Source organism: Thermobia domestica, chromosome 16 (genome assembly GCF_964235325.1).
Source record: "Thermobia domestica chromosome 16, izTheDome1.hap1.1, whole genome shotgun sequence".
In the NCBI taxonomy this organism is placed as follows: Eukaryota; Metazoa; Arthropoda; class Insecta; order Zygentoma; family Lepismatidae; genus Thermobia; species Thermobia domestica.
In genome coordinates, this window is record NC_137469.1 from 135,653,087 (window position 1) to 135,669,817 (window position 16,731).

The window sequence follows — 16,731 nt, forward strand, 5'->3', positions numbered from 1 at the left end:
CATGAGTGTTTTCGAAACCTTCCAGTCAGTGGGAAAGAGATCATGTGGGACAAAAACACTTGTTCCAATACGCACTGAACGCTGATTATTGGAGCGTGCTACTGAATTGGTGACACAAGGATTTGTAGATACTACAGCATAGTCTGACTCACTCTTGGTTGGTTCCTCGTCTTAAGTTTAAAATCTTAATAGTGCAAATACTAAGAGAAAAATATCTTACTTTTATGTTGTTTTTATTCAAAATTCACGATACAAGCTACGTGGCGCCATTTGTTGAGCAACGTTCCAGATAACATCCTGTTTCATATAAGTTTATGCCACTAATGGCCCCCTAAATATGCTTTGATTTTTATTTAAAAAATTCTGGCCTGTGTTATACCTCAAATGGAATATTTCTAGCCCAGGGACAAGTCACTTTGTGAACAGTGGGGGGTTTGAATCACCCTAATATACATGTATAATAAGATAAAATTTAGAAATTATATTATTAAAATTTCATGTTTTTCATATTATGGACTTTTGATTTTCATATTTAAAAAAACTCATGCTTTGCCTTTCTTTAGTGATCTGGTTTTAGTAGGGTGTTGCTGGTTATGATGATACGTTTCCTTGACACCCTGAATAGAGTGGAGAAAATAGCTTGTCGATATATATTTACATTTTTGCTCTATGGCGACAAGTGTTGAAACCGGAAATGGTTAACACTTTCGGTTTGAATTGAGGGTTAATAAAGATGATGGAAATTATTCTTAGAACAATTAATTAATTGCAGAAAACCGCATCTCAATATCCCTTACTGTTTCTATTTTGTGGAAATCAGTATTAAAACTAAAAGTAATATTAAACTTACTAAAAGTAATATTACTAGAAAAGTTGATTTATTTTAAGACAGCTGCCCTGTGAACAATATCTAATAACTTTAAACTGCAATAGCACTAACATTAGCGTTAAAACACTAATGTGTACAAACGAATAGTGTAGCACTCTGTCATATTTGAGGGGCAATTAGTATAAAAGTTGTTCCCAAATTAATAATCACTAACAACTTATATACTATGATAACACTAAGGTTAGTGTAATAGCCCTAATGTGGACTAACAATGTACTCAGAAATAGTGCTTGTACTATGTGGGGCAATTAGTGTAAAAGTTGGTAAGTCTCAATTGGCCACCCCACTAATAATCGCTAATAACTTTGATACTATTACAATACTAACGCTAGTGTTAAGGCATTAATGTGCACTCATGAATGACAATTGTCCCATGTTTGTGGGACAATTAGTGTAACAGTTGGTAATTTTGAACTTGGCACCTACTAATAATTATAATCACTATTAACTTTGATACTATGACAGAATTTACGCTACCATTAAAGCACTAATGTGCACTAACGACGCACGAACAAATGAAACTTGTTCCATGTTTGTGGGACAATCAAGACCTAATATAAAGGTTGGTAAATCTAAAATTGGCCCCTTAATAATTGCTAATAATTTTTATATTATGGTAGTACTAACATAAGTATTAAAGCAGTAACATGCACGGACGAATAAAACTTACCCCATGTCTGTAGAATAATTAGTGTAGAAGTTAATAAATCTGCCGGGCCCCATTAACAATCACTTATTACTTTGATACTATGGTAACATTAATGTTAGTGTTAGAACAATGTGCACCGACGAATGCCACTTGTCTCATGTTTGTGAGACAATTAGTGTAAAAGTTGGTAGATCTCAAGTTGATCTCCTCTTTAATAATCGCTAATAACTCTTACACTACTAGACCTCTAATGTTGTGTTGCGTGCACTAACAATGCACTAATCTGTAGTTTCATTAAATTTTGTTGATGTGATACATGAGGCGAGTTACGAATTTGTAATATGTGGTGGCAAATTAACAGTATCAATTCAACACAACTTACCAGAGAAATTCATTATATCACCACCATTGTTTAAAACTTCTTCGACAAGGGCTCCAATATATGCATTTAATGCTACAGATAGTCTGTACGTACCTCCTTTCCCTGCACTGCTGTACTTTTCTGTCATAGCTGTAAATCCTACAAAGAAAAGAAGGGTTAATTTACAATAATGTATTCTTTCTACTTAAAAGTGTGCTCGTTGAATTTTATAGAAAATTAACATACTAAAAAAAATGATAATAGAATTTCCGAACAAACATTGTAGCACATACAGTACACAATATTAAATAGCTAGTTTGTTTCTAAGTTTCAAATAATTAACCATTACGACGAAATATGTATGACGTCCCAACTGATTTGCAGGTTGAATATTATAAGAACAAATAAAGTAAAAAGTAGTCTGTGTCTTCTGTCATCGTACACAATCAATTGAACTTATCTTTATTTCAGAAACAAAACATTGCAGGTCAAAAGTTTAGGAACCTGTGAAGTTAGATGATACGGTAATGGGGAATTGAGAAGCAAATGATCTATTTAGAATGTTTTACTCAGGTAATAAGAAGAGCGATCAAAATGGTGTGGAAATAATTATCGGTAAGCGCTTAAAAGAGAACGTAGTGAAAATAGAATAATTTCTTTATGCAGAGTAATGATTTTAAGACTTACAGCATAAAAGGATCTAGTGTCGATACAGAAATACACACCGACCACTTGGCACACAACTGTAGATGTAGAGGAAAATTATAAGAAAATAGAAGAAACAGACAGGAAGAAGATTGCATGTGTAACTGTAATTAGAGATTTCAATATAGTTATGGAAGAAGGAAAGAAAGGTACTGACGTAGCAAATATGGTTTAGGCGAAAGAAATGAAAAAGAAGAGGAACTGTCAATTTATTTTGACGGAATTCACTGGTAATTGGGAACACTTGGTTAAATCAGCAGAAAACGAGAAGATATACATGGAAATCCTCAATAGACGGTTGAATACATCATGATAGGTATCGAAATAGAATACACGAACACAAAACAGTTGATAAAAAGTAAGTTACAAAAAATGAGAGAAAGGAGGGCAAGAAACAGGCTAATACAGAAGAGGGCAGAAGGAAATACAGAAAGTTAAGCAACGTGTTACGAATTAAAACAGATAGAGTAATGAAAGAGTATTGAAGCTGAAAATATGAGGACATAGAAGAACTACAAAGAGTTGGGAAATATAAGGAAAAGTACAAAGAGGTGAAACCTGTGGAACTTCAGGGAAAACAAGAGGTATTACGATGACAGTAGAAAATAATAATGAGAAAGAATATGAGGAGAACTTGATATGAAAGTAGATATTGACCACGTGAACTAAATGTTGAAGTAGAAGATTAAGTACATGAGGATGATAAAGGGTCCAACTCCTCGAGAGGAGCTTGAAAATACCATATCCGATAGAAGTGGAAAGGCTACCGGGATAGATAATATGCCAATCAAATTCATTAAGAATGTGGTGAATGGGCAAGAAAGAATTATTCCGACTCTGTAATGATATATATGAAACAGTACAGTGCCCAAAAGATTTGCTGAAGACGATCATGATACCGCTGGCTAAGAAATCAAGCCCGGAGATGTGAGGATCAAAGAACTATTAGTCTCAAACCTCATTCAGCAAAAATTATGCTTCGAACACTAAACAGGAGGATCTATGGACGAACAAATCAAGAAGTTAAGGAGAAACAGTATGGAATTAGAAGTGAGGGCACAAGAGATGCAATTGCCTTATTAAGGGTAATCGATGAAAAGTTTATAGAAACAGGGTAAGAGGTGTATATTGTATTTATTAATTAGAAAATATTTTTCAACAAGTGAATTGGGAATTGTTGTAGGGAGTTCAAAAGAAGATTTGATTGCAATGGAAAAACTCATAAGAAACTTGTATATGAACCAACAAGTAATTATTAGAATAGGGAAAGAAGTGACAAATGAGCGTGCAACCTAGGGACTAAGTGTGGATGTCTTACAAAAGGCATATAAAGTTTTTCTTCGACCTCTTCTCACATTTGGTCATTGCCTGGTGTCATGCTTCACCTAAGCTCTACGAGAAGTTAGCAATTGTGGAACGCCATGTTATTCGCCTGGCATATCGGATTCGACTACCATATTCAAATTACATGACTTACGAACACATAGACTTTCCAACCATTTTCGAGCATCTTGCTACACTCCGGACAAGATACATTCAATCCCGCGTTACAAATGCTCATCCGCTCTATCTTGATACGTTAAGAGTTGATGCCCTTACAGATGCTCCATCTCGATATCAGCACTCACCGCTCAATATCCTCACCACACTCTATGTTCAAACAATAAATTTGGACGCCGCAGAGAGAGAGCAATATTTGACATTTACATCGTCAGAGATCATCTACCTCATATTTTTCCATTTTAGCACATGTTCTTCACTCATTACTATGGGCTATCATTACGTCTTACATCAGTCCCGAGTCGCCCCGAGACAGACGATCTAACCCTCATGTGTCTCAACTAATTTCCCTAATGTGATTGTGACCTCAATGCACATCTTATCATTATCATACCTGTTTATATATGATATACCCAATTACGTTTATTCTTTAATTATATATATTTGTACATTTGCACCATTACTTTGATACCTTGCACTGTATTATATATTGTTCATTTCTCCAGACTAATTTTAAGTGTTTTTTCTCAATTTCTTGTTGCTTTTGCACTGCACTTAGACCATCTATTGTATATGTATTCGCACCATTAACATATATTGAAACTTTTGCCAACGAGAGGGCTTAACCCTCTAATGGCTGGCGTTAGTTTGTTTTAATATGAAACCAAATATGATGAAATAAACAAAATAGATGATTAAAGAAATTTCCCAAACCTAATCCCTTACCTTGAAAAAAAATGAGCGTGCAATTGGAAGGACATTTCGACAAGGATGTTTTCTCTTGCCAACGTTATTTAATATCTATCTAGAACAGTAGCGTACGCAGAAATTTATTTCGGGAGTGTTCCAAACTCAATATGAGGGTATTTTCTATTAAAATTCCTAAAATTACCCCTAAAATTAGGCTAAATTTACGTAAAAGTAGAAATTTCGGGGGGTCCGGACCCCCAGGACCCACCCCTTGCGTACATCCCTGATCTAGAAGAAATAGTAAAGAATTCAACGTAATGAAGATTTATTTCGGTAGAATGATTAGATGTATACGATTTGCTGCCTGTTGCGGAACCCGAAAATAAAATCAATAAAATATTATAAAACTTGAGGAAGAACTGAAGAATATTGGATGAAAATAAATGTTAGAAGGACAAAAGTCATGTTGATTGGAATGAAAAGTCAATGTCAAAAATGTGTATGAGTAGGAGGAAAGAAAATATAACAGTTGACTAGTTCTTGATACCTGGGTAGTATTATTAGTAATAATATGAAATGTGAAGTGAAATAAAAGCAAGTATAGTTTTGGCGAAAGGAGCATTTACAAAGAAAAATATGTTTTGTAAGTCTTTGAACAAAGATTAAACAAAGACCCATAAAATAATGTGAAGTATGTATTGTGTGGGACAAAAATATGGATATTATACAAGAGCGATAAAGAAGGACTGGAAGCTTTCGAAATGTGGGTATGGAGAAGAATGTTGAAACTTAGCTGGGTCAAGCGAAAAACGAATGAGAGGGTACTAGAAATGATAGGGAGAGAAAAGCACAATTTTATATATAATTCAAAAGAGAAAGAGAAACTGGTTGGAATGTTAGCTGAGAACTAACTGTATAGTGAGGGACGTAGAGTGAGGGGGGCGAAGGAGGCTACTGTTGATGGATGGTATCAAAACAGAAGAATTGCATGTGAAGATGAAGAGGTTAGCTGAAGACCGCGGAATATGGAAGCTTTCCAGTTACGGCAGATGACCAGCCAATAGTGGTACCTTATTTCCTGAGGGTAATCTTTAAGCTGAGACAAGTTTCTATTATATTACATTAGTGATATAGTTATTATGTTCATTCCGAAGTTCCCTAGTAGGACAACATAATCTCCCCAAACTCAGCGTTACGCCAACAAGGATTGGACCCTTTACTGAAACTACCAGTGTCGCACAAATAAGACAATCACTGCAGAATGCATGTTTTTGCCAAATTGTGGGACACAACACACTTGTTGTCCAGAAAAGGAAAGAAGTTAGAAAGAATATCCATTTCCAAGTCAACAGAGAAAATGCTAAGGAAAATCTCACCAAGAATGACAATTTATGTCAGTGTGCTTATTTCATGGTGCTGGAAATTAACACAGGATACACCAACGACATTATTCTGCAGAAATTAACCAGTCGCAGCAAGTTCAAGTAAGTGCTTTGCAGCAGATAACTATTTCTTGATTTCTAATTACTCCAAATTCGCAGTTTTGTATGGAACCTTCTGACTACTTGGTACTCGAAGATTTCAATATGTAAATATTCAATTAGAGAGCTCATTTTGTTTTGCAAACCATCTTGAATTTTATCCATAGTGAAGATTGGTTGTTAATTTGATGTTTTACGAATGCTATTCAAAACTTCAATATATATTGTTTAGTCAGTCACATTGATATAATGCACCACCTCTAAATTAATCAAAAGTTTTAGATTAAAAATTTTACTTTCGCAGCACCTTCACAGTTTGATCAAGCAGTTAAGTTAGGGCCTTCTTGACCAGGGGACGAAAAGTCGTTGATGGACATCACAAATTCCAAGAAGAATGGAAATCGCAGTATTTTTGTGTTGAGGTGAAAGGTAAAATTGTATGTTTAGGGTGGAAATCCACCATCACTGTACCTAAGCCATACAGCGTAAACCGTCGCTGTCAGCAACTTAAAGGTAAATACGATCACGATGAAGAATTAATGAGGTAAGACGAGTTCAAGGAATTGAAAGCAGAACTAAAGCACCAACAGAGTATGTGTACTAAATTAGACGAAGAGGGCAAAGCATAATATCATGTATTGTCTTAAATGATAGCGAAAGACTCAAAATCTTTCACGGATAGTGAAGGCTGTTTGGTCAAAGCCGCTGGAATATGTAGTTAGTTCTAGATGTGTAAAGACATTTTAAAGCGTATCACTGTCCCGCAATAGGTCACTGAAAGTGTAACTGAATGGTCGTCCGACTTGAGTTATTAATTAAAAGCGTCACGCTTAATTGCATATTACACTGTATGTAATGAGAATACTGATATCGGTGGCATAACTCAATTAGCCGTATTTCTTTGTGCTTGTGATGTGCTGAATTCCCTGTTTTTGAGGAACTACTACACATTGTACCGTTCCATGACACTGTGAGTGGAGAGGATATATTCAGGACTTTTTGCAAACTTCTGGAAAACTATTACTTGCCTCTGTTCAGGCTGTCCTGTGTAGCAACGGACGGGGTCCCTTGAGTGGAAAAAATAATGGCTTCACAGCCCACTACATAGGTGTATATCAATAGGTGTTATGTACAAAAGTGGTTGACATGAAAAATATGAAACTGGTAAAAAAATCAAATGGATCAGGTTTCATGGTTATCATGACAATTTTCTGCTTCTTGAAAGATTTAGAAACTATATTCTTGGCTTTGCTATCTCTTCTGGCTATTCTGCTCCATAGTTCTCAAAAGATTCTATGAATTTGAGAAATGAAATTCACTACCTCTTGAAAATCAAAGAACAAAACACCGGTTTGCTGTTGGACTCTTTGTGATTACGTTGTCAAATTTGAATTAGAAAGTGCAAGGAAATAATATCCTTCTTAATAATATAAATGATCAGATAAAAACATCCAAACGCAAATTACTGCCTGGGACAAACAGTTTAAAAAACGAAAATTTGATACAGCTTCCAACTTGTGATGAGTACAAAAAAGTGGTTCAAGGGAGTCTGTTTTACACCAAACATACGCCAAGAAGCTTCAGCATTTGAAGAGTTAAAATTCGAAATTCACTGAAGTAGATATTCCCCAATTATAAAAATATTTGCTTGTGCGGTTGCAAGAAATACCCAAATTTACATTGTCAATGTGTGATTTCAATGTTTGGTAGTACGTATTAATGTGAGCAACGTCTCTCACTATTCGAAATCCAGATTAAAAAATATTCACCAGGCCTCTGTTCGAAAAACATCTAGTACGAACAATATGTCTGCAAACATTGGAAAGCTGAAGCTACACATTGACGACTATTTGGCCCATTTAAAATACTAGTGTAATATGCCTGCACTAGGCACACTAACACGATACCATCAGTGCTGATATGTCATTTGATAATGATGTTATACTTAGTGGAAGTGGAAAAACTAGTCCTCACTCATAAATATTCAGAGGGGCGATATTCTTGATCCGGCGGTTGACAGTTTGAATAATTGATACACCTTCCTCCGCATATTAATGATCTTGTAAATGACACGTCGCGTATCATAAATGATTTCCGTTCTTAGAATGGTTGAGAAATGTTAATTTGACAAGCAGAATATAAAAAGACCTTTAGAATTGAAATATACAGATCACACACGTATAACAAGGTAATATATTGTTTGATTCATTTATATGCATGACATTTAACACGGCAGCGGATGTTAGTCGTTGGAGAATATTCAGGAATTTTGGTCGTTGGAATGGGTGAAAGAATAGTCTGGAAGTTTCTGGTTTGTTCTCAAGGTTATTAGACTTATATAAATACCGATTCATTTACATGATTCGTACAACGTAAAGAGATAAGAAGAGTGTTGGAAGAAGAAAATTGACACGTAGAATTCACTGCAAGAGAAAATTATTGGCAGGTACTAACTCTGTAGTATTCTTGTTTTATACTTGTTTATTTTTATATGGGAACTGACATTGGGAGTGAAATACATGTAAAACATATTGTAATTGTCGGGAGTATAAGGGAAAAGAAGTTTTGTTTTAATCAGAAATTGATTGCAGATTTTTCGACATTGAATACCATATTACTCGGTGTACTTTTATGGAATTATAACTTGACTAAGGTATAGTATAATGTAATATGTAGGGTAGAGGAAATCTAGATTATTCATTACACCGGGAATCGAGCTAGGATTCTCCCACGTGGAGAACCGTACGCTAAATTTTTTGCTTGCAGTGCGAACTTGTTACTTATATATAGCTATGAATTGTGTAAGACATAACAGGTATATATAAATTATATTGAACAGGAAGTCAGCAGAATCCGCACCGGGAATCGAACCAGGAGTCTCCCACGTGGAAAACCGTACGATAAACTTTTGCTTAGCAGATGTTGTTATTTATATGTAGCTGTGAATTGTGTAAGACGTATAACTGGTATTTATAAATTATATATTAAAAAGGAAATTATATTTGATAGGGAGCCATGACATTGCCGGGACTCGAACCAAGATTTTCCTACGTAGAAAACAGTATGCTAATCCTTTTCATGCTTGCACTGTGGACTTTTCACTTATAATTGTTAAAAATTTTACTGTGTGAGAACAAACTTATATTGAACAGGAAGTCAGCAGAATTCGCGTCGGGAATCGAACCAGGGCTCTTCCACGTGGAAAACCGTACGATAACCTTTTGCTTGCACTGTGGACTTTTCAGTTGTAAATGGTATAAATTTTATTGTATATGAACGAACTTATATTGAACGGGTAGTTAGCAGAATCCGCACCGGGAATCGAACCATGGCTCTCTCACATGCAAAGCCAATATGGTTGGGAACGTTAGTGCTAACGAAGTGAAATTTCTCGAGTCGGTACTCGCCAAATTTCACGAGTTTCGTGGCTCCGAGTTTCTGTTTTTTCTGGCTTGAGGGCAAAGCGAATTATTCTAGCATGAATCTTATATACTCATCTACTCGAGACATTTTACGAGTAGGTAACGTTGAAAGGTGAATGATTGTAAAATGTTGAAAATAAAGAAAGTGGAAGGAAATGAAGAACCCCGAGAAAATCCACAGGGTGTCTATCACAAATTGTCATGGTCTGGGATTGAACTAAGGGATCCTCGTGCCAGATGGATGCAGTCTACCAATGGACCAAGCTGTTTCCGTTCAAAGAAGTATTCCGTACACTGATAAGTAAGAATGTTGTCAAATATATTTCTCATAGGTTTCGTGCTCATATTGTTAAATAAAGCATTTTTTCTACTAACATTACAATCGTCAAATGATAAAAGTTATTATGTATAAGAAATAATAAACATTGAATGATCGTATAGGATAATCTCTAATATTAAAAGTTAAATAAAATTGAATTACTCGCACACAAATTGTGTTCAAAGAATCAATACATAAACTTTTCTTCCACACCTGTATCACTCTCCTATAATGCAACTAGATAGTTCGTTCGTTTATTATAGTTTAAGTTGAATGCTTATTCCGATGAAATTTCAAATACGTATTATGAATCGAGATAAAGAAACTTTTCATCTTTTGAAAGTTCATATATCGCTAATTTTGATATCAACAAATAGTTCTAGGCAGCAAAGTTAGTTATGTGATCTCATGTTTCGTGAAAGTGGTGTTGTCCACCCCCCCATGGAATTGTTCACAATTGCACATGTTCTGAGATTGAACCATGTAATACCATTATACAAACACTACCTGGTTCACTTTTCCAGTGTTAACTACTGGCATAAGCATAAGAACTCATCATCTGAGAAAATAATTGTTATATTTGGTGGTCAATCTCAACCACTGATAGTCTCAGCTTGAAAACAAAGGTTGCTTCCCTTAATTCTTTTGCACGGTGGGAGTTTTCAAGTTTATTTCACCTCAGCATGTTCTTATTTTCTTCATTATGTTTAAAGTTTTACATTAAATTTTAAAAAAAGGTTCCACAGTGGAAGACGGCGAAAATATTTATTCCAACAAGAGTCTTGTACACCCATCTAATGGTCCTATAATTTTGAATGCAAGTGTATAAAGCTGTAATGTTAAAAGTGTGGTTCGTGGACCATAGGTAGTTCTTGAAATCTATGCTTCTGGTCCTCTTAAACATTAGTTCGAAAAGAACAAAAGAAAAGTCATGTAACCTGTGTATCACATAGTATGCTAAGAATCTCAAACAGTTATTGATACTACTGTGGGATTATAAAATATTCTTCATTGCATTCAAAATCGTTCACCTCTGGCGCGTGATGGGTTCATGGTTCGATCTTAGCCTGCCAAGCAGTTATTATGGTTGGCACACAGCATGTGAGCGAGTTTTTCAGGATTCTCACATTTCCTCCCAGAGAAATCAATCCATCTCAAGTAAGATTTTTATTGTTTCCAAAGAAATCTCGAAGTAAATTAAACCCTCAATAAACATTACTTAATAATAAGGTATGATTATAGCCTCGTAATGATTCTATTGCAAGAGAGAAAGAAAGATCAAATTAAAATGCTTTATATGCAACTAAAACTAATTCAATCTTTTTAAAAAATAACTATACCTGTTTCAAAGATAGAATTTTATTTCGACAGTCACATCTTATTAAAACGCTCGCAGGGACATGAAATAAGTACATGAGAGTTCGTCAAATCGTAATGCTACAATTATAAAATGCTTTAAAATATCAAATAATACTTTCGATAAAGTGAATACTTTTAATATTACATAATACTTTCGATAAAATCTACCGAAACCATATTTAGGAAGAAGTTAAATGTTAACTAAAAGTATGGAAATTCTATTATTATTCAATACAAAATCTTTTCTCGTTGTAAAATTCTATCGAGAAAGTTGAGGTTTTAATATATACAACGATAATCGTGCCTGTTATGCTGTATATTATGAAACATGGTAGCTTCCTTACTCTGAAGGAAGTCCTTTGGGTTAAGGGAAAGGCTAATTAAGCCAATGAATGAATGATGTAGGAAGTGGAAGTACCAGGAGAAAAAAATGTTGTCCACCACAAAGTTCACTTGGTCGGTTTTGAATCACGAACATCAAATATTGTCGTTCTACCACTAAGTCACAGTGCTCTCCTGCTTTCCCACATTCTACATCATTCTGTTATAAGCATAAATATTTTTTCCCATATCCGACTATACCTCGCAGTCGGTGACTATACAAGTTTTCAAGAGGTTACCATACAATGGTTATTGTCAGGATCAAAAAAGTAAAGTGTCTGCAGTGTGTGTCAATTCGTTATACGTAGATTTTCTACTGGTTGCCTAACAAATGAGTTGTGTTTGATTTTCAAGTCCAAGGTAATTATTCACAACAGTACAATCTTGTCCTTTTACTATATAAAATGGAATAAGCATTTCACGTTATCATCTTAATAAGAAGTGTTTCACTGTATACTCCTATAGTAATAGAAAATGGATCAATCTGGCTCATATTAGAACATACTAGAACAACTCAGGAGCCCCTGGGAAATCGAGCACCTTGAACCGTTCACCCACGGTCTTTTACGATCTCCATTTTAGGGGTATATTTGTTCCTTTTATGAGCACTTTTTAGGGGGTGTACTCGTTCTCTTTTATGAGTACATTTTAAGGGGTGGACTCGTTCCCTTTTATGATCACTTTTTCAACCACTATTTTACCATGGCAGACTACGAACACATAGCAGAGCAGATTATACATAAGACTATGTAACATAGCAGGGATGTATTCATTTCCTTTTATGAGGGGTGTATTCGTTCTCTTTTATGATCACTTTTCCACCCCTTATTTTACCATAGCAGAGATTACATAAGACTACGTAACATAGCAGGGATGTATTCATTTCCTTTTATGAGCATTTTTAGGGTTGTATTCGTTCTCTTTTATGATCACTTTTTCAACCCCTATTTGAACATAGCAGATAATACATAAGACTACGTAACTTAGCAGGGATGTATTCATTTCCTTTTATGAGCATTTTTAGGGGTGTATTCGTTCTCTTTTATGATCAAATTTTCCACCCCTTATTTTACCATAGCAGAGAATACATAAGACTACGTAACATAGCAGGGATGCATTCCTTTCCTTTTATGAGCATTTTTAGGGTTGTATTCGTTCTCTTTTATGATCACTTTTTCAACCCCTATTTGAACATAGCAGATAATACATAAGAATATGTAACATAGCAGGTGTGTATTCATTCCCTTTTATCAGCATTTTTTCAACCCCTATTTTAACTATAAACATAACAGACAATGAATACCTATGTAACATAGCAAAGGGGTTGTACATAAGACTACGAACACACAATTATTTAACATAGTAGGGCTGTATTCGTTCAACCCCTTATTTTAACATAGCAAAAATTTATGAACACATTTTCCACCCCTATTTTAACGTAGCACAGATTTCGTCCCAACCCCTAATTTAACATAGCAGAAATGACACAAGCATGTCCCCAAACTACTGACCATCGTGAACGAAGGTCAAACTCGTAAACGAAGCAACATATCGAGGTGCTGTTTCCACATTTAGTAATTGATCATCAAAGAGAACATGTCCCAAAAGTGTTGACCATCGAGCTCAAAGGTCAAAATAGGGGGCGCGGTGGCTCAGGGGTACAGCGTTCACCTCTGGTGCTTGGGGTCCCGGGCCAAGTGAACTTTGTGGTGGACAAACACCGTGCTCGTGGGTTTTCCCGGGGTTCTCCCGTTTCCTCCCACTTTCCTCATTCCACCATTTCACTCATCTCTCATTATCACCGTCTCCTTTAGTCTAACCGGCATAACCGTGGAACGTAAAGCTCAAAGATTTCATTTCATTTTTTTCAAAGGTCAAAATACTTAAAACCTAATAACTCGAGAACGGAGCCACATATTGAGTTGGTGTTTCCACATTTAGCAATTGGTGATCAACTACTACAAGTTCCAAAAATAATGACCATCGAGGTCAAAGGTCAAAATACTTAAGACCTAATAACTCGGAAACGGAGCCACATATTGAGGTGGTGTTTCCACATTTACTAATTGGTCATCAACTACTACAAGTTCCAAAATAATGACCATCGAGGTCAAAGGTCAAAATACTTAAAACCTAATAACTCGGAAACGGAGCCACATATTGAGGTGGTGTTTCCACATTTAGTATTTGGTCATCAACTACTACAAGTTCCAAAAATAATGAACATCGAGATCAAAGGTCAAACTCGTAAAAGAAGCCATATATCGAGATGACGTTTCCTCATTTAGTTACAGATCATCAACTGCATGTACGAAAATATTGACTATTGAGGTCAAGAGGTCAAATAACTCGTAACAGAGCAACGGATAAATTTGTGTGGTCTATTCAATTTTGTAACCAAGCAGAAAAAAAGTGAAGAAGGAATAAATTTGAGTGGCTTATTTACTTTTGTATTAATGATAAAGAAATCAAAGAAACACAATTTTAATTAGCGCAGAATTCCTTTACCTTTTTGGGCTATTCAAATAAACGCAAAACTTAATTTGTATTGAGTATTTATTTTTCTACTAAGAAGAAAGAAAGCAAAGATATGTCATATTAACTAGCTGAGAATTTTATATCATCTTGTACTATTTAAACAAACGAAGGGATAAATTTAAGTGATCTATTCCATTTTGCACAAAGGAGAAATGCCCTTTTAACTAGCTCAGAATTTTTGTACCTTTATGTGCTAACCTAAAAAAAGCGAAGGTCCATTTTAACTAATTGAAAATTTTATATCTTGTACTACTTAAATAAACGAAGGGATATATTTGAGTGGTCTATTTAATTTTATACCAATGAGAAATGCCATTTTTATCTAGCTCAGAATTTCTAGTGCATGTTGTATTATTTAAACAAACGAAGGGATAAATTTGTACTAACCAGAAAAGGCGAAAACGGACTCAGAATTTATGTATAACCTTTGTACTGCTCAAATAAACGAACGAATAAATTTGTGTCTTACTTTTATAAAAACGAAAAGTGCCAGTTTAACTAACTCAGCATTTTATACCATTTTGAATTTTTTAATAAACAAAGAAGGTTCATTTTAACAAGATCACTTAATTTTATCCCTTCCTTTGTTTAAATAGTACAAGATCATATAAAATTCTCAGCTAGTTAATATGGCATATCTTTGCTTTCTTTCTTGTTAGTAGAAAAATAAATACTCAATACAAATTAAGTTTTGCGTTTATTTGAATAGCCCAAAAAGGTAAAGGAATTCTGCGCTAATTAAAATTGTGTTTCTTTGATTTCTTTATCATTAATACAAAAGTAAATAAGCCACTCAAATTTATTCCTTCTTCACTTTTTTTCTGCTTGGTTACAAAATTGAATAGACCACACAAATTTATCCGTTGCTCTGTTACGAGTTATTTGACCTCTTGGCCTCAATAGTCAATATTTTCGTACATGCAGTTGATGATCTGTTACTAAATGAGGAAACGTCATCTCAATATATGGCTTCGTTTACGAGTTTGACCTTTGACCTCGATGGTCATTATTTTTGGAACTTGTAGTAGTTGACGACCAATTAGTAAATGTGGAAACACCACCTCAATATGTGGCTCCGTTTCCGAGTTATTAGGTTTTAAGTATTTTGACCTTTGACCTCGATGGTCATTATTTTTGGAACTTGTAGTAGTTGAACACCAATTGCTAAATGTGGAAACACCAACTCAATATGTGGCTCCGTTTTCGAATTATTAGGTTTTAAGTATTTTGACCTTTGAGCTCGATGGTCAACACTTTTGGGACATGTTCTCTTTGATGATCAATTACTAAATGTGGAAACAGCACCTCGATATGTTGCTTCGTTTACGAGTTTGACCTTCGTTCACGATGGTCAGTAGTTTGGGGACATGCTTGTGTCATTTCTGCTATGTTAAATTAGGGGTTGGGACGAAATCTGTGCTACGTTAAAATAGGGGTGGAAAATGTGTTCATAAATTTTTGCTATGTTAAAATAAGGGGTTGAACGAATACAGCCCTACTATGTTAAATAATTGTGTGTTCGTAGTCTTATGTACACCCCCTTTGCTATGTTACATAGGTATTCATTGTCTGTTATGTTTATAGTTAAAATAGGGGTTGAAAAAAATGCTGATAAAAGGGAATGAATACACACCTGCTATTTACGTAGTGTTATGTATTATTTGCTATGTTCAAATAAGGGGTGAAAAAGTGATCATAAAAGAGAACGAATACAACCCTAAAAATGCTCATAAAAGGAAACGAATACATCCCTGCTGTGTTACGTAGTTTTATGTATTCTCTGCTATGGTAAAATAAGGGGTGGAAAAGTGATCATAAGAGAACGAATACACCCCTCATAAAAGGAAATGAATACATCCCTGCTATGTTACATAGTCTTATGTATAATCTGCTCTGCTATGTGTTCGTAGTCTGCCATGGTAAAATAGTGGTTGAAAAAGTGATCATAAAAGGGAACGAGTCCACCCCTTAAAATGTACTCATAAAAGAGAACGAGTACACCCCCTAAAAAGTGCTCATAAAAGGAACAAATACACCCCTAAAATGGAGATCGTAAAAGACCGTGGGTGAACGGTTCAAGGTGCTCGATTTCCCAGGGGCTCCTGAGTTGTTCTAGTATGTTCTAATATGAGACAGATCGGTCCATTTTCTACTACTTCCTATGCATTTCATAGACATTTTATCCTTTTACCTCAAAGTATTGAGCTCTAAGAACTATTCCTATTAAAAGCATATACCAAGTAAGGGTCTGCACACCCTGAAATTTTTTGAAGGATGGATCCAGCACTAACAGTCACTGTGTTGAAGCATTATTAAAGTAGCATTATTCTACTTTCAATAAAATGATACGTAATTTTACAATATTGTCACTACACTAACTTCTTTTTATATAAAAAAACAGAGTACAAGGTAGGGATGCGCACGAGTCGATATGTCT

The 16,731-nt window shown here is 35.0% G+C and overlaps 1 protein-coding gene across 2 annotated transcripts in view; it reads right to left on the reverse strand.

The window, feature by feature from the left end:
* Positions 1-16,731, reverse strand: part of LOC145673438 (adenylate cyclase type 10-like) — a 545,310-nt gene that overhangs the window by 500,948 nt on the left and 27,631 nt on the right. For both annotated transcript variants that reach the window (XR_014128769.1, XM_081743142.1), the window contains exon 3: positions 1,921-2,058. Coding sequence is in view for 1 of the 2 variants with exons in the window: in XM_081743142.1 (XP_081599268.1) it covers positions 1,921-2,058 (138 nt within the window). In the remaining variant the exon portion in view is untranslated. The remainder of the gene's footprint in view (positions 1-1,920; positions 2,059-16,731) is intronic.